The sequence below is a fragment of the Triplophysa dalaica genome, chromosome 2, assembly GCF_015846415.1.
Source record: "Triplophysa dalaica isolate WHDGS20190420 chromosome 2, ASM1584641v1, whole genome shotgun sequence".
Lineage (NCBI taxonomy): Eukaryota > Metazoa > Chordata > Actinopteri > Cypriniformes > Nemacheilidae > Triplophysa > Triplophysa dalaica.
The window spans coordinates 3,544,947-3,562,423 of record NC_079543.1 but is presented as its reverse complement, the minus strand read 5'-3'; the positions used below and the strand labels follow the sequence as shown (position 1 = coordinate 3,562,423).

General features: G+C 38.3%; 2 protein-coding genes across 4 annotated transcripts; one reads left to right on the top strand and one right to left on the bottom strand.

Moving 5' to 3' along the window:
* Positions 1-249: 249 nt before the first annotated feature.
* slc25a23a (solute carrier family 25 member 23a) lies at positions 250-11,079 on the bottom strand. 2 transcript variants are annotated; one of them, XM_056736963.1, is made up of 10 exons: positions 10,505-11,079; positions 6,334-6,457; positions 5,872-5,959; positions 5,683-5,794; positions 5,423-5,581; positions 2,718-2,870; positions 2,474-2,587; positions 2,194-2,361; positions 1,955-2,105; positions 250-1,868 (listed from the first exon to the last, which is right to left on the bottom strand). In XM_056736963.1, exons 1-10 carry the CDS (start codon positions 10,682-10,684, stop codon positions 1,687-1,689), a joined length of 1,431 nt encoding a protein of 476 aa, XP_056592941.1. In that variant the 5' UTR covers positions 10,685-11,079; the 3' UTR covers positions 250-1,686. The 2 variants fall into 2 exon arrangements, with proteins under 2 accessions (XP_056592941.1, XP_056592934.1); XM_056736956.1 differs by having other exon boundaries at positions 6,334-6,460; positions 10,505-11,078.
* A 1,340-nt stretch (positions 11,080-12,419) lies between these two features.
* Positions 12,420-16,372, top strand: si:ch211-196h16.12 (regulator of G-protein signaling 5). 2 transcript variants are annotated; one of them, XM_056732259.1, is made up of 5 exons: positions 12,420-13,383; positions 15,015-15,080; positions 15,153-15,205; positions 15,291-15,454; positions 15,977-16,372. In XM_056732259.1, the coding sequence occupies exons 2-5, from the start codon at positions 15,025-15,027 to the stop codon at positions 16,142-16,144; spliced, it is 441 nt and encodes a 146-aa protein (XP_056588237.1). In that variant the 5' UTR covers positions 12,420-13,383; positions 15,015-15,024; the 3' UTR covers positions 16,145-16,372. The 2 variants fall into 2 exon arrangements, with proteins under 2 accessions (XP_056588237.1, XP_056588229.1); XM_056732251.1 differs by lacking the exon at positions 12,420-13,383 and adding an exon at positions 13,522-14,931.
* Positions 16,373-17,477: the final 1,105 nt, after the last annotated feature.

The window sequence follows — 17,477 nt, the reverse complement described above, 5'->3', positions numbered from 1 at the left end:
GACGGATGGACAAGCACGCATGTCGCCGCTGTGCGAGAGAGCCACTCAGAGTCCAGGAGCTTATGAAAAAGACCAATGAGGTTCAAGGAAACGCTTATTGACAATGATTGACGCTTGAATCAGCAAATAGGTGACGAGAGGTCTTTTAACGTTAGGTGATTTTGCTGATCCGTACATTTCTTGGCATTTTTATGGGTTTGTTGTTATATACAGTTTCCGTACAGCGCGAATAAGTCCTCAAACAGCAGGTGAATAAAGATGTTTTATATGAAATCTGTTAATAAAGAAAGTCAATAAAGCCTAAGTACCGTTTAATTTAATAATTTATTCTAAATACATTCTTCTGCATGCATTCAATATAAGTTTCAATGAAAAAACCGAACAGATAATGTTCATACAGATTTGTTTTCTTTTACATAAAAAACAGTAGTGTGTGTACAGAACCACTTGAGCAGGTTTGCCAATTTTGTGCAATTCTGCAGCATGAGAACAAGGAAAACAGACTGAAAAAAGAATGACGTCATCCTGCCCTCAAAATATCCTTAAATCATTTGACACGGCTGTATAGTCCTCTTAAAACTATTGGTTATTTAAAAAAGTGGACAAACCATCAAATATGCAATCATCAGGTGATTCGACGGGGTTTAAACAACACAAAAGCAGAAATTTGTCATTCACATTTTAGTGTGAAAGACTTAAATGACCATTCATATTGTACTGTAACATGTCCAGACAGTTGATCTCAACTTAAAATGTAATATTGCATTATCCTATAATTAAAACACGTTTTTTAAAACTTCTGGTTGGCTCAGAAATCACTTTTGAGTATGTAGTAAGACGTATACTGTTATTGGATCATAAAATTATATATTGGTAATATAGATGCTTACACACTGATTGTACTTGTATGCTATTGCATCTAAAACTCTTCAACACCTCTTCACCTGAAAAAGGTTTCAAAGAGAACTGTCACAAACTTTTCTATCACATTGCAAGAAAATGTAAGAAACATTTGCTAAAAAGCATGCTTGGATGCACTTAAAATCCACAGAAATGTGTTGTTCATAATACTATTGTCAACACGCCTTCTAAGACACAAACAGAAACTAGAAGGGGTTTGCAAATGATTTATAGAAGTGTGTTTGCTTTAACTTGATAAATAAGAGCCTATGAGATGTGGATTTGGAGAGGTCTTGTCATTTCATCAAACAGTATTACTTAGGTTGTTGAATGTGTTTCAATCTCACAGTCCCTTCAAAGGAAGGGGAAGCAAACGAATTAGTTTATTGTTCATTCCGTCATATTAAACAGATCATTGGATTGTTCAGTAGTGTGTGCATGGGGGTTAAACACACATACGATACAGTACAGCACATGCTCACACAAACTCCCACACACAGCGTTCATTTTACCGCGTCCAGGGGTGTGTAGCCTACCCTGTATACCTGAAAATCAGGGCCCTGTTGACCAACAACAAAAACAAAGCATCATGAATCTCAGCGATTCAGGAATGATTCAAGCATGGCTCGGCATATTTCAGTTTTAGATACTCTGTCAGAGTTCCTTTTTTTGGTAAATGCACCTCAAACGTCCAGTGCGGCCTGATATGTCTCAGGCTTAAATAAAGAAGATTATAATCCTGGTCCATGTTTCAGAAATAAAAATATGTTTTGTATAGTCTGTATTTCAGGTTCCAACTCCCAGTACTTTCCTCATGTGCTCGTAGACCACGTAGGAGATGCTGACTGCAGGTATGACTTTAAGAAAGTTTGGAGCGATGCCTCGGTAGAGGCCCACCAAACCCTCCTGAGCGACTATACTCCTAAACAGAGTCAACATGGACACCTGAGGACCGCCCTTAATCGACGCTGACACAGAAAAAAAACAGAGGGAACAGCATTAACTAAAACTGAGCGCATTTCTGTAAATTCGTCTTGTGTAGAGCTTCTCTTACCCTGAGCTTGCATGCGTGTTCGGATGAGGGCGAGCGGGTAGGACGCCAGCTGTCCGCAGGTACTGGACACAGTTCCACAACCCACCAGCACCATAACACCGGGGTCCGCCCTCCCATCTGTGTGCTTCTGTAACCAGGCGTTTTTCAGCGTCTGAGAGGAAGAGAGAGAAATACAGCGGGATGGAGAGTCTCTATAGGAACTATTCTCAATGCGCATTCATACAAACACACACACACACCTCGTAGACTGCCAGATCTATGCCTGCGTAGGGGATGATGCCAAGCAAGTTGGGTAGATATCCTTTATAAAATGCCAGAGCGCCCTCTTTCGCCAGGATCTGCTTCGCGCAGTCGGCGACACTTGAATACTGTCCTGTTTTACGCAATGTGAGACGCGTTTTCAGCACCTAGAATACAAGAAAGGCTTTTCCTTTAAACTATAAACAAAACAGGTAAATGGTGAAGCAGGTAAGTCACTTTTATAATGTAGGTGAATGAATCTATGACAGTGAGTAATACCTCCATCGGATATATAACAGTCTGAGCAGTGGCTCCAGCCAGCGATCCAGCGACAAATCTTTCATGAACTTTCAGAGTTCCTACTTCTTTACTTCCTCTCATTAACTTTTTAATCTAAACAGACACAGAGATGTGATTTAATGTATTAGGCTTTTAAAATGTTTATCCGTTAGTTACTGTAATCTTGGGTCATCTTGTTTGGTTAAGTGCATAGAGAAAGAGAGAGAGAGAGAGAGAGATGTACCTGCTCATAAGCAAGGAATTTGATGGCTGTTTCTGGAGCGATCTTGAGCACATTAATGCCGTTTCCCCTCCACAGTGCTGTCAGACCACCCTCTTTCACCATCGCTCGAAGACCACGCCACACGCTAACCTTATCAGAAGTCCTCCCGTGTACCTGCACACACAACCAAACACATCCAGTCACTTTAGTTTCACACTTTACATCATGTTATTTAGTATTTTATTAAAACCAGAAAATGTAATCACACTTAATCGACAGCTGTGCGTTTAGTTGCTATGTATCATTTGGCCACTAGGGGGCAGTGTGCTGTTACAATAGATTACAATATTTCATCCAGGCATGCGTCTGGCCCGAAATTAATTTAAGGTCTGTGTTTGGTTAAAATATAACAATTTATTTGATATATAATCTATATTAATATTAATATTTATTGTATATTAATGGTATTAAATTAAATTAAAACTATTTTACAGTTATAGATTCTTTGCTGATGTCTACCGGAAGTTAAGATTAAGCCACGCTTGTTCATGTTGTTGCCGCTAAAACCGTCATTGTTTCTTCAACTTACCATTTCTAGTTTTAAAATGCATGTCTTTACATTACTTTAACTTATTAACATAAGTTGACAAATTTAGCTACTTTTTATAAATGACGTCAACTTTAACACTGACTTTACATTGTATCTGCCATATTTGCAACAGTTGCTGATGTAGGCACATTAACGGAGACTCTTTTTATTGAAGAAACTGCTACAGTTGTCATAATTTTGGAAAAACTTGTGTAACGCTTTTCAGTACACTGCACTGTGTATGATAATGAGGATGAAGGTATGCTGGGACAGAGGTAGAGGTTTAAAATGTTAGGCCCATTCACATGTCCAATATGTCATGTAGCCTAATATATATATACCTTTCAAATATACATACACATAAACTTTTGACTTTGTTTGGCATGGCTTTCTAAATGTTAAATGAGGTATCAAAGGCCTATCCTCAAAGTCCAAAAACAAATTGTAATTGCAGAAAGGCCTTTCAATACTTAGGATGCTTAGCAATACTCAGGAGGCTTAGGATCAGAAAAAAACATTATTAAGAAATACGATACGCTTAAAAGTGCTTAGATTTAATGTATTATGTATCTGAATTAAAGTGATAAAGGGACATTAAATCTGTAAACACTATGCCATAGGTGATAACTTAAAATAAAATTTATCCTGGGAATCAGACCTGCCAGACTGGGAATCGAACATGCAACCTGTGGGCTATAAATCATAAAATCAGTTGTGAATGCTCAATCGCAATGGGTGGGACTGGTAATGTAATAATCGTCATACTGTAAAATTATGATATACAGTATTATATGTAATCTGTGCTTCCACATCCACTTGACGCTCATCAAAAGCGCACGCATTGCCTTAAAATGAACTAACCCTGGAACAAAACCTGCTCCGGAGCAGGTTATCTTCAGAGAGTGAGATACATACTTACATACCCGGAAAGTTACCTCTGTTTTTGAAACGGAAAGTTAGTTATCAACTAACCTACCCTTAAACTTACCCGGGTACGTAACATAACCAGCTTTCTGGAATACCCCACGAGGACTGCCAACTCTCACCGTGAGGACTATTTTTTACACGCTCTCACGCCACACATCCATTTTCTAACGCAGGGTCACACCCGCCATTTTTTCTGTAAAATTTGTGGAATAAATGCCCTAAAAGCCTATCTGTATTTTGGTGCTGCAAGCTTTTTTCCTCAGCGGTCTATCAGTGGATCTAAATGTCAAAACAAAAGTGGCTGTTGACCAATCAAATGTCTGTTTACAGAGCCATTGTGTGGTGGCTAATCAAATCAAAGAAGACAGTTAAGGTTCCAGTGCAACACACAACGTTAGTGGCTAAACAATCAATATTTTGCATCAATAGAAATGTTGAGCGACAGGACCCACCAATCCAAAATACAAAACGCCATTTTAAATGGAAAATATGTGCTTTGTGTTTACATGATTTGTGTAATGTAATTGGCAATTATCTGTGTGAGGAGACAGGAGATAGTAATGAAGCCGTTTTCAGCAGTTTATTAGGGATAAGATAAGGAATAAATGTGTGCATGTTAAACCGTGTTTCTTTGAATGTCTGTTGTGGTAAGCCTATAAAAATTCAAACTTATTTGCAAATGCATTTATTCTACATTCTAATAGAAAAACACTTTTCTTTATTTGTCATTTTCTTTATTCCGCTGACAAGATCAAGATAAATCCAAAGCTGTGTCTCATTTTGAAGGCTGCGTTTGTCGGGCACATACGTCATTATTTCAGGTTTTATTTCAGAAAGGAAACCTTTACATTTCAAGGCAATAATGAAACAATGTCGGCGCCAATAGCCCTGTGTTTAGTGTGCTGACACAAAGTGCCAGTGCACTTGTGAGCATCTTTTGCCAGTTCCACTTCCCTGTCTCAATCCAATGCTTTCCTGTCTGTTCTCCAATGTCCTTTCAAAATTAAAGGCAAAAAAGCCCCTAACATATATCTATATCTTTCTCTGGGAGTAAAAATATCAAATCCGCCATTGATAGCCAAGACTTTAAGGATCGTTCAGGACAAAAATAGACCTTCCCTTAGAAACATTCACTGGATTAAAAAATGTGACCGTCTGTGCCAGACTGTGAACCTGACTCATGAGGAACATGAGTTCAGCACTGTCTCACCTGTAAAAACACCTTGAGTCTGTCCAGCGGGGCTGTTCCTGTTCTAGAAACAGATCCGGCAACGGCCCCTGCCATCAGCTGTCTCCAAACAAACCCAGACTGCTTCTCCTTCTCGGAGAACTCGTCTGGAACAGTTAAAAGCTCGCCAATGTCCAACATCTACACGCACACCACAAACAAACACACAGCCGTATTTATATAAAGCCATTTTAGTTCATATCAACAATAGTTAGTTTCATGGATTAGCGTTTGATTCGTACCACAGAGTGTTTCCAGTATTGCGCAATCTCTTCCATGTTGTGCATGGGGTTAAACAGGAAGTGATCTCGCCACTCTGACCAATCAATGGTCATGGATCGATCTTTATCCATACTGTAAAAAACACACAAGTGGTATAATGCATATAGTATATAGTGTGATATAAAGACACACACATCAAACACACACACCTCTCCAATATTTTGGCCGCCTGTTCCAGTGTGACCTCCACTCCAAGATTATGTAGTGACTGCTGGATCTCCTCAACATCTATTTTACCTACAAATCACACAGATACAAAACAACACTGTGTATTTTATTTCTATCATAAAATAATATTATATTAGTATCTATCGATCCTTATAGATGACAGATACTGAAAACAAACGCTGAGAGTGAATTAAGGTCGAGCTGTAGTGTACAGCAGTAGTAAACGTACTCAATATATGAAATAATTGAATATAATTGAAAAATATAGAGAAAAGTACATTGTTGTTATATAGCAATATTACAATATATGAATACTACACCAGGAATGACAAGTGAAAATGATAAGGACTTTGTTCCATTATAGAGAAATTTAATATATTGCACTATATTATTCATTACATTCACACATTCTTTGTGTTTTTCTTAAGGTAACAGAAACTAACCGTCATTGTTGCAATCCAAACTACGAAACATGAGTTTGAGGCGTTTCTCCTGTGAACGCAGAAACTCGGTAAACTCCCCAAAGTCCAGCTGACCGTCTTGGTTCATGTCTCCTGCTCGTACAACCTGCTGAATATAGGGCATACAGACAGAGAGAGAGAGAGAGAAGAGAGAGAGAGAGAGAGAGAGAGTGAGAGGAGAGGGAGAGGGAGAGAGAGAGAGAGAGAGAGAGGAGAGAGAGAGAGAAGAGAGAGAGGAGAGAGAGAGAGAGAGAGAGAGAGAGAGAGAGAGAGAGAGAGAGAGAGATGCCGGGAATCATTAGGAAAGGTAGAATGGGGGGGAGGAAAGATGCAAATGAGGGAAAGAAGTACATTAAAACCATGCAAAGCCCACAGCCAACCCACAACAAGCAGACACCGAGAGCTCCAAAATTCAGTTTTGCTTATGCTTAAATTCAGAAACAGGCGACCGGAGCTTTTTTATTGTACATTACGCACACATGACATTAACATGATGCAGCATTCCCACTGTCCCACCATAGTGTGAAATTTCTTTAAGTAAAACCTGGATATTCAAGAAGGAAAAACTGAAAGGCAGAGAAGATGCGTTCAAAAATAAGGATTGATGAGCTCACCCAAAAAGAAAAGTGGAGTTGGAAGGAATGCACACAAATTTAAAGGGATACTTTACCCCAAAATGAAAATTCTGTCATAATGTACTCATCTGCGAGCTGTTCCAAATCTGTATACATGTATTTTTTCTGATGAACACAGAGAAAGAGAGGAAGAATGCTTATAAACAGACTGACCCCTACTGACAATGCCGTCATTTGCCCACCATTTACTACCACAGTAGGATAAAAATACAATTGCAGTCAAAATTGCCCCAGAACTTGTTTGCTGTCCTACATTCTTCCAAATATCTTCCTCTGTGTTCACCAGAACAAATACATTTATACATATTTGGAACAGCTCGAAGGTGAGTATTGACGGAATACATTTTTTTGGGTATCCCATTAAAGGCGGGGTGTCCGATTTCCAAATTACGCTTGTTTAGACAAAGTCGGGCCGAGTACCAAAACAACCTTGTAGCCAATCAGCAGTAAGGTGCACATTGGACTGGATTGACATTAGTCGAGCCGAGCGCTGACGAAAGCGAAAGATGGTGTAGGGTTGTGTCTGTTTTGGTGATTTAAACATCAACAACGGTTAGGAGAAATGGGACATCCCGCCTTTAATTCAGAATAATGTTGACTGATGAATTGTGCACCAAGTGTATAAGACAAGTTCATTTTGATTAACTTACTCACTAAAAACTATTTGAAATACTAACAAAGAAACCATCTTAAAGAAACAGTTCAGCCATGAAAATTCGCTCGAATGTTGAATCTTGTGACTAGATGTCATATGCATGTGTGTTACAAGGCACTATTGAAAAATTATAAATGTGTCAAAGATCCTTTATAATAAATGTTTTCATCAATATGCAATGTCTTTATAGCTGAATAAGCCAAAGAAAAGAATGATGTATATTACGATGTATAACAGCTGTCCTTCTGAAACCTTGTATCTCCAAATTTGCTGTTTTTCAAGAAATGGAAATAACACAGTTCTTTTTAAATGTTTACATACCATGTTGTCAAAGTTGACAAGCACTTTTTAATACTTTCATTGGTTAGATATTTGCAAAACCAGTTACAAGCATAGAGGGTGACTAATAATAAAGATTTATAGCGCACAAAAATGACAGCAGAAGGACAGCAGCGATATTATACATTTATATTACATTACAAGATAATTTTCATATTTAGCTGAACTGTTCCTTTAGCACTGAATGTTTGTGAATGAAACATCCCACTTTAACATTTTCAGGCGTCCCTTATACTATGTTTTTTTTCAGGGTGGGGCTTTCGGCACTTAAAAATACCAAAAGATCATTTATCGTTGCATCATGTCTGAAGTTTGTTTATATTGAGCTTTAAGATCATGGAGGCCTCCAGACACGGTGCAGTAATTCTGGGTTCGTGCTGAATAGTATATTCTGGTGTTTTAATATGAGAAGAATGCGAAGCTGTGAACAAATTCACCTCAGGTGACTTACGCAATGTGTGTCATGCAGTCGTTCTAGTATTTAGAGCAGACAAACATGCACACAATCCCTGCTGTGTTTATGAGTTAAATCATGCTGGAAAGCCTCTTCTGGGTGTTTCAAGAGAAAATATGCCAGCTATTTGTCATGTTTAACAAGTTTAGTGTGCTTCCTCTGTGGGCAGACGGCCACAAAATACCCATGTGTTTGAAGTGTATTTATATGAACCAAGAAGCTATCCAAGAAGCTGACCTTTTACACACTCCGTAAACACTTTTTGTGTGCGTATGCGTATGTGTGTGTCTGTGCTTTCTTCCCAATCTACATCTATCATAACTCTTGTTAACACATGCAAAAACATGCACACGCATGCATGTGTTGCTTACACCAACAGATCAAGAAAAAGTGATTTTGAAGATTTTGAAGTGATATGACACCAGTTGTTGCCAAAACTAATGTGATGTAGAGTGAATCTCATTTAAACTGTATATTATATCATATTACATATGTAATATTAAAGCTTCTTATAGCAAACACCTCTCTCTAAAAGCTTTGTTTGAGGATTATATCCCCTTGGTAAAGCGGGTGGAGACATTTCGGAAATTCTCAGGAAATCGGAGGGTGAGCAGAACTGTTTCTCTCACTCCGACGTTGAGATCAAAAGCAACAGCGCTCATTAACCGCTCCATTAGCTCTCTTTATCTCTGTTCCTAAACCTCGGCCCTTTTTTTTCATATAGCTTTCAAATATTGCTCTAGATTTGAGTGTTGCATAATGGGTTATACTTTAACTAATGGCTCTGAAGCATCTCTCTAATCTGAGCTGAACATCAAACTCATTATGTGGTCCTTAAAATGGCACTGGTGCTATAAAGATTCAGGTTTTGGGTTAAAATATGTTTGATGTTAGATTAGATTATTCAAAGCTTGAGTTTCAGGCTGAATAAACAAAGCAAAGGTGAAAACCTACAGGATTCCCACATGAAAACAAATTATTGTACACTTTAAATCTAAAATACACTACAAGACTTGCTCAGATTTTCAGTCTGGACTTGTTGCATGAACTCTGTGCCAGTCTGCAGATTTGATAAATTAGTGTGTTTCCAAGATTTTCCAGATTTTAAAAGTCTTGTAGGGTATTCCAGCCATTAGTGTTTCATATAGTAAAGTGTTATACTGTAGAAATCACTACTATTGTACTATTTTATAATAAGTACAAAACTGTAGTAACTGCTGTAGTACACTTTAAAATTTACTATAGGCAAAAATATTTATAAAAAAACTGTGATGTTTTAGCGTTCACTATACTAAACTGTAGTGTTTCTTAGAAATCACTACTATTATACTATTTGATGATAACTAAAAAAGCGTTTGTGAATACTGTAGTATACTTTAAATGCACTATTGGCAGGAATAATTATAAAAATACTATAGTACACCTTTGAGTTTACTATAGTAAAGTATAGTGTATCTTTAAAACCCAAACTAGTATACTATTTGATAATAACAAAAAAAAATGTTTAGTTTCGTATACTGTACAGTTTTACAGTTGTAAAAATACAATAGTATACTTTAATATCTACTATAGTCAGAAATATTTATAAAAATGTATAATATTTATACAAATACTACAGTGCACTGTTAACTTTAGTAAAGTGTAGTATAGTGTAGTAAATACTTAGTGTTTTACCATTTTTATGATGTATTCAATACACACAAAATCACATCTGACATTACCGTACTGTCAAAAGTTTACAGGGCAAGTCTCAGTTTTGATCTCTGAGTAGCCACGCCCATACTATAATCTTATTGGTTAAAATAAGATTTTTTATCAACATGATAAACGTTTTGATTGGTTGAAGTTTTGTCGCATCGCAAAGCATTTTTCAGATAGGACGAAACGTCATTTAAACTTGAAGAAGGTTGTTGTGTTCGCGATCACGTGATCTGGATATTATTTGCATCTGAGAGCCCGATCGTGACGTCTCAAGATCCCTTGTTGATTCATGTTTGGTTTACCCCCGGTCAGGGGGCTATAAATAAACACCCTTTCGTAATGAATGCAGGTGTTGGGTTTCCTCCCTACCTCCTCCACCGAGCTCGACGACATCCCCCGGCCGGCGAGTCCGACGCGCAGCTCGTTCACGTCGATCCGTCCGTCCTTGTTCAGGTCCAGCTGGTCGAAGAGCTCGGCCCAAAGCCGCTCGCGCTCGGGCTCGACCCCGCTGTCCTGACAGCGCGCCCGGGTCCAGCCGCGTTGACCCATGTTGTTGTCCGCGCGCCGCACACTCACGCACCGTAAGACATGGGCACTATCAACCCCCACGCACCGGGCGTTTCTTACGTTTCCTAAAAAGGAGCTTTTGACGAAATAACGCCCCTCGCGTCCACTTTCCAGATGGTTTAAAACAGCTGCGTGCGTTTCGACGCGAGAACCAGGAAGCCCTGGAGTGTGCTTAGATCAACGCTTTACAGAAATTCAAGCGCGACTTTCTCACAACGATCCGACAGGAAAACGACATCTCAAACTGAGCTGACAATGCCGCACTGATCCAACGCGTGCGCGGAATGCGTCAAAGCAAGCGTGCGCGTCGAGCGCGGATGAAACGCGAGTCGAGATCTGTTGCTGCGGCTCGGCGATAAAACAGCGGTCTCACGTTACATCAAACACCGACTTCAGGACGAATTGTAATGGTCGCTTCCTACCAAGATGAATTTTACTGGTTTCCATTACATTAACATTATCAACCATCAGCTGACAAAATTTGCATGTTTAGGTCTTATTGTAGTTGGATTTAATAGAGTTATGTTGGGTCAGATAACATCCCACCATCCACCAGTTGAACCAAACAAAGTACCAGTAGACACCATTATATTTCATTTAAAACCAATACGTTTCCCATTACAACATTACATCAATTACTTTGTCTGTAATGGTTACTCTTGCTTTTAAATATGTTTTTTTGTTATCACAATTCGTAAAGAACTCTATAGGTTTAGAAGGGGGAAGGTGTCGTTCAGTTTGATCTGCTGTGCTCAGCTGAAGAACTGAGAGACACTGTTTTCATGAAATCTTGACTCCTATCTAAAGCACAGAGCACAGTTGAGAAACATTCAACACATGGATCAAGAGAAACATGTCACGTGACTAACCTCAGAAAAACAGAGAGGAAAAGAAAAAACACTGTATGGCACTTTATACAAATGAGGCACAATATCTTAGAGCTGAATTTGATTTTACATTCAACCTTATCTCATCAAAAACACGATTTTCTCATCTTTAGAACGCTGGTTAAAGATATTTTGAGAAATGTTGTCGTGATTTTGTGCTCATGGAAGTCAATGGGGTTCAAGCTTATGAAGGGCGAAAATCAACCTTTTTATCCAACACGCAACAACTCAACATTATTTATATAGCTGTTTTTAGAATTTCCATTGTTACAAAGCAGCTGTACATGAGACTATAAGCAAAACAATTAAAGTTATACCTGTAGAAAAAGGTGAAAACACAGAAGACAGGTATACCCACATACAACGCTCCACACACACAATATGCAAAAGTACTAGCACACAAGGACACACACACGGACGCGCACTCACACACAGATAAGCACGGGCAAGCACAGACACGCAGTGAAGCATACATTTAAGATTAAGGAGAGAGAAACACAGGTCAAATATTAAACAGACTATAAATTCCAGTTCCCCTCTGGCGAAGCTGCTGCCACTGCACAAACTCGACAGTCCTTGCACAACAAAGCTAAATAAAAATAAATACATTTATTATTAAGGTAAATTATAGATTTGAGATTATCCTTAATAATCTAATAGCATTTTAAATTTTGTAGTGAAGACGTGTCAAATCGCCTCGTCCTTCTTTAGCCAGCTCTATCATCTAAGCTCTTGTCAGGTCGCTGGTTTCATGAAACATCCGTCAATAGTTAGTATTCTTGATTGTTACATACGCCAGTTTCCGAGTTCAGTGATAAAAGATTGTTACTCATCCAGTTTTTTATATCGACTATGCATTCCATTATTCGATGGAACTGCTGTTTCATGAGGCTTTGGGAAATATAAAGTTGAGTATCATCAGCATAACAGTGAGAGCTAACTCTGTGTCGCTTTATTATATCTCCCAGAGGTAGCATGTATACTGCGAAGAGCAGAGGCCCTAAGACTGAGCCCTGTGGTACACTGTACTGGACTTGCGTTTTGCATTACACCTCAAAGTTTATTGCTACAAATTGAAAACCGTCAGATAAATAAGACTTAAATCATTTCAAAGCTATTATACAAATTATACAAAGCTATTATACCTTAATGCCAATGTAATTTTGGAGTCTATGTAGGAGTATGCTGTTGTCAGTGGTGTCCTTTGGAGGAAGGAGCATAATTTAGTTGAAACTACTTTCTCCGGAACTTTAGATATGAAATGTAGATTCGATACAGCCCTGTAATTACCTATATCTCTAGGGTCAAGTTGGGGTTTTTTGACAAGGGGCCTTATAACAGCCACCTTATAAGCTTTAGGCACATGTCCTAATGTCACAGATGAGTTAATAATACATAGAGGATCTATAACATCTCTTTCAGTAGATTTGTAGGTATAGGGTCTAGTATGCATGTTGTTAATTTAATCAACTTATGATTTTAGACAGGTCATCGTGATCTACAGCACAAAATGACTGCAATTTTGCAATGTCTCCTTAGGGGCTGACACAATCACGTGGGGAATAACCCAATTGCAGGCAGCAGCGGTGAAGGGGGTTAACAAAGATTTATTGACATAAACAAAAGTACAAAACAAAACACCCTCGATGGGGAAAACAAAACTAAGACTGGGCACAAAAACAAAGACTTCCCACAAGTGGGCAAAAACAATAGCGAACGGATAAAATAACCACTTACACAAACTAAGACACGACTGATAACAAATAACATCCAAGGGGCAAGAGAATCCACAGGGTAAGTTTCATGCAGCAAGGACACAAGGTAGCAGGCAGATATGCTAGACATTTGAGACAATTCAGGCAGACTATCAAGTTATTGTTCTACCATATTTGTAACAAAGAGTTTGATTTGCAGCCATAGGCCAGTGAAGCAAACATAATACCAGATAATGATCCAAAATGTCTTCATTCTGCTTAAGGATTTTAACGTCATCCACATTTATACCGTAAAACAGTATTAAATCTAATGTATGATATTGAAGGTGAGTGGGTCCTGACACATGTTGACTAACACCCATGGATTTAAGAGTGTCTTTGAAAGGAGGCCTATATACAATAGCTGGAATACATTTTCAAAATGTTTTATCCTTAATATTAGGTGTTTATACATGAAGTACCATTACTTCAAAATAATTGTATTTAGAGTCAGACATCTGGGAAATGATAAAAGAGTTATTGTAAAGTGTTGAGACAGCTCCCCTCTGCCTTTTAGATGAGGCTCATGATTATAATAATAATATTGGGGGACAGATTCATTTAAAGTAATATAATCATCTGGTTTTAGCCCTGTGTCTGTCAAACAGAGCATGTCTTTTTTATGATCGGTTATCATACGGTTAAGAAAAAGTGCTTTATTAGAAAGAGATCTAATATTTAGCATTTCGAGTCGTAACAGTTGATTATCCGCATTTTCTTTATGTTTAATTTGTTCTATGTTTATTCAATTACTTTCAAGAGGTTTATGCATTATTTTAAGTTTGCTAATCTGGGGGACAGACACTGTCTCTATTTTATGATGTTAGGGAAAGGGATTATTACATGTTGTAAATTTTGTGTATTCTTCGATATGAGACGGCAAGCAGACAGTTGGTTAAGCATTCTGTCTGCTCCCTGACCTGGGCCCCAGTGAGTCAAGCTTTAGCATTATTAAGACTTTGTGCCATATTTCTAGACAGGAGGGAAGCCTCAGCCCAGGAGGTATGGAGACCGACTCTTTTCAACATGTCAGGTCTGCCCTCAAAATTCTTCCAGTTATTTATAAAAACCATATCATTCTGCAGGCACCACTCAGACAACCAGCCATTAAGAGATTATAATCTGCTATAAATATCAACACCACAATAAGCAGTGAGGGGGCCAGAGAATATTACAGTGGAAAACAAACAGGTTGATTTGTAAGCGTCTGGAAACAATGCTCAGATAAACACACAGATAACCTGCCACACACCTGCTGCCTTCAGTCATCATTTCAAACACAAACACGCAGGTGAAACACGCACAAGAGATCCGCTGTCCACACATCCTGGTCTCACATCACTGACAGTAAACACCATCCACAGTAACATTTAGTCGTATTGTTGAAAGTAATTTGTGGGTGTGTTATCTGTGATGTTTGATGATCTCAGGTTCAGATTAATTTCACTATTTAAGAGCAGAACACGGGTTGAGTGAAACCAACAGTGCTGGACACATCTGGTGTTAGATCATATTCTCTTTAGCGTCTGTCTCCGCTCCGTGTCATGTGTAAGGGTCTCTCTGGCCTCCCGTCCTCATGCCTGGAAAAGTGAGTGTGAATGTTTGTATTAAGAAGATTTGGAGCAGTAAGAGATTTGCATTTGTGTGATGATTTGTGTGTTTGTGTTTCAGGGCAAAGGGAATGAAAGTCAAACTGACTCACCTGGCTGAAAAGCAAGAGTGGGTTCATAAACACAGGTAACATGGTCATTATGCAGTTAAATTCAACATAAATAGCTTAACAAAATAAAAACATATTTTTTACCTCAGGGCAACTGAAGAAAAGCCGCCGCAAGATCTGGAGACTTTGCTTAACGGCAAAAGTAAGACGTTCTTCCCTTCTAGATGCAGTGATATCTGTACATAGAAACAAGCTGTAGCATCATCTTTGTCCGCCTCTGTTTTCAGTGGCTGTTCAAGCTTTCCGCTGGTTCCTGCGTTCAGAGTTCAGTGAGGAGAACCTGGAGTTCTGGCTGGCGTGTGAAGATTACAAGAACTCATCCGCGTCCAAACTGCCAGCCAAAGCCCAGAACATCTACAACCAGTTCATCAATCCTGATGCTCCTCTTGAGGTGAGACGTATAGAGCTCTGCTGACATCTTTTAAGATTGATATTCAACCCTTAAAGACAAAGACACACGTATTTTGCACACTCATACAATTTTCTGTAATACAAACGGTCATTTTCTTTTGCGGATCTTTGTGATCCTCGTTAGATTCTTAATACAGAAAAATAATAATACAAAATAATAACTGCAATACTGTATTTTTTATAGTATTACAAAAAATTATACAACAGTGTAATAATATATTATAATTAAAATATTATATTTACATAATAACTTTAACGGTATTAAAAGGAGAAAAATATTTGGCTAATAGGCAAAATACACCATATGGAAAAATGTATATAAACGCATATAAACAAAAAGCTAATAAATAAAAATACATTGACTATTTATTTTATTATCCAAACATCACTTTTGTCCACAACTGTATAAATACTTTTACAATTCAAATGATGAATTTGACTATTTATCGTTTAATCTATATTTCTGATGACCTTGCTCTGACGCCTTACGAGTGTTTCTCAGGTGAATCTGGACAGTGAGACCCGCGAGATGTTAATGGACCTGATGGAGACACCCACAGCCGAGACGTTTAATGAAGCTCAGCACAGAATCTTCTCTCTGATGGCTAAAGATTCATTCCCTCGTTTCCTGCGGTCCACTAACAGCCAGCACCCTCTCAAAGCTCTGTGAGACACGACCCATCTTAAACCCACTTATCATCTGGTTAAAAATTTGTTTCATTACTTAAACTGTCCATATAGATGCACGGATCATAGAGGGGTCTGGTGTAGTTGTGTTAATGTAAATGTTAGAAATGTGTTTAATAGAAACTTTGTTTTTGCCGTGTTTATGAGAACTGTTCAGAACGTTTTATCTTAAATCCTGATCATTTAATAAAATATCTTGTTTCAAAAGAGATATGAGTGCTTTGCAGTGCAAATGTTATAACAGCCTAACATGTCTGGCATACGAAGGTCACACTCAAATCTGAAAGGCTGAACACAGAAAGAGAAAGTAGGAGGGGATCCATGAGTTTCAGCCAATAGCCTGCGTCCTTGACGATAATGTGAAGACCTTCAGGGAATTTACACAAATCCTGGCCATAAAACAATGGCTCTCATTCACATTTATACAATCTTTAATTGTTTGCTGCTGGGTAGAGTTGGCCCTAGGGCTACAGGTGTTTTTCTAGTTTTTCTTTCTTTAGGAATTGTTGCCATGTTTCTAACAAGGAAGTTGTTTTTGTAAAGTATGTGTTTTGCCTTTCTTGTTTTGGAACCTGATTTGGATGTAAGAAATGTGCTTTTGTTTTCTCCCTTAATACATTTGGATTCTTTTTTATTATTGTATATTTTTCCATTTATATTTTCTTTCCCTTTTCGGATGAAGATTGTTCCTTTTGGCTCATTTTTCAATGATATTATGTTTTTGGGCTACTGTCTACTCCAGTTTAAAGTGAATTTTGAATAAATATTCAGTCATGGGACAGATTTGCAGACTCAGTTTAATTTGGCCTTGCATTGTTTACCCATTATGGGGAAACCGTGGCGGTGGGTCTCTGGAAGTCCTTTCTAAACCATTGCTGTTAAAAGTCTGTCACTCAAGACTCTCACCTGCATTTCTCAAAGCAGTGATTGCTGTCTCAGATCTGATGACGTATTGTCGTATTCCGTAACACTTTCATTGGGCGACATCTGGAGTGAAGCCCTTGCCAGCATAATATTAAAGCATGATCTGCCGCGTCGCTTGCTGAGAGCATATTCAACACAATGTACATGTTAACAGCTGGTTACTGCAAAGTAATATTACTTAAAATAAGATACTTTAGTAACATGTAACTGTCATGAATATTCCAAATCAGAGGCGTCAAGCCCATTCAAACACGTGCCCCCTAAGATTTTTGATCAGTCAGTTTAGAATTAAGCATCTACTAATCAGTTCCACGATTCTATAGGAAGACACTCTATCAGTTATGAGCTGCACCCTCCAATGCGTTGGAAATTTTCGCAATTTTGATCACATA

Coding starts and splice junctions, on each gene's coding strand:
- slc25a23a (XM_056736956.1), bottom strand. CDS start 10,684: ATGGGTCAACGCGGCTGGACCCGGGCGCGCTGTCAGGACAGCGGGGTC. Junction 5,960..6,333: donor TTTGGATTGCAACAATGACG/GTTAGTTTCTGT, acceptor TGTGATTTGTAG/GTAAAATAGATGTTGAGGAG. Junction 2,106..2,193: donor TAGATCTGGCAGTCTACGAG/GTGTGTGTGTGT, acceptor TCTTCCTCTCAG/ACGCTGAAAAACGCCTGGTT.
- si:ch211-196h16.12 (XM_056732251.1), top strand. CDS start 14,888: ATGTGTAAGGGTCTCTCTGGCCTCCCGTCCTCATGCCTGGAAAA. Junction 15,081..15,152: donor GAGTGGGTTCATAAACACAG/GTAACATGGTCA, acceptor TTTTTACCTCAG/GGCAACTGAAGAAAAGCCGC. Junction 15,206..15,290: donor GACTTTGCTTAACGGCAAAA/GTAAGACGTTCT, acceptor CTCTGTTTTCAG/TGGCTGTTCAAGCTTTCCGC.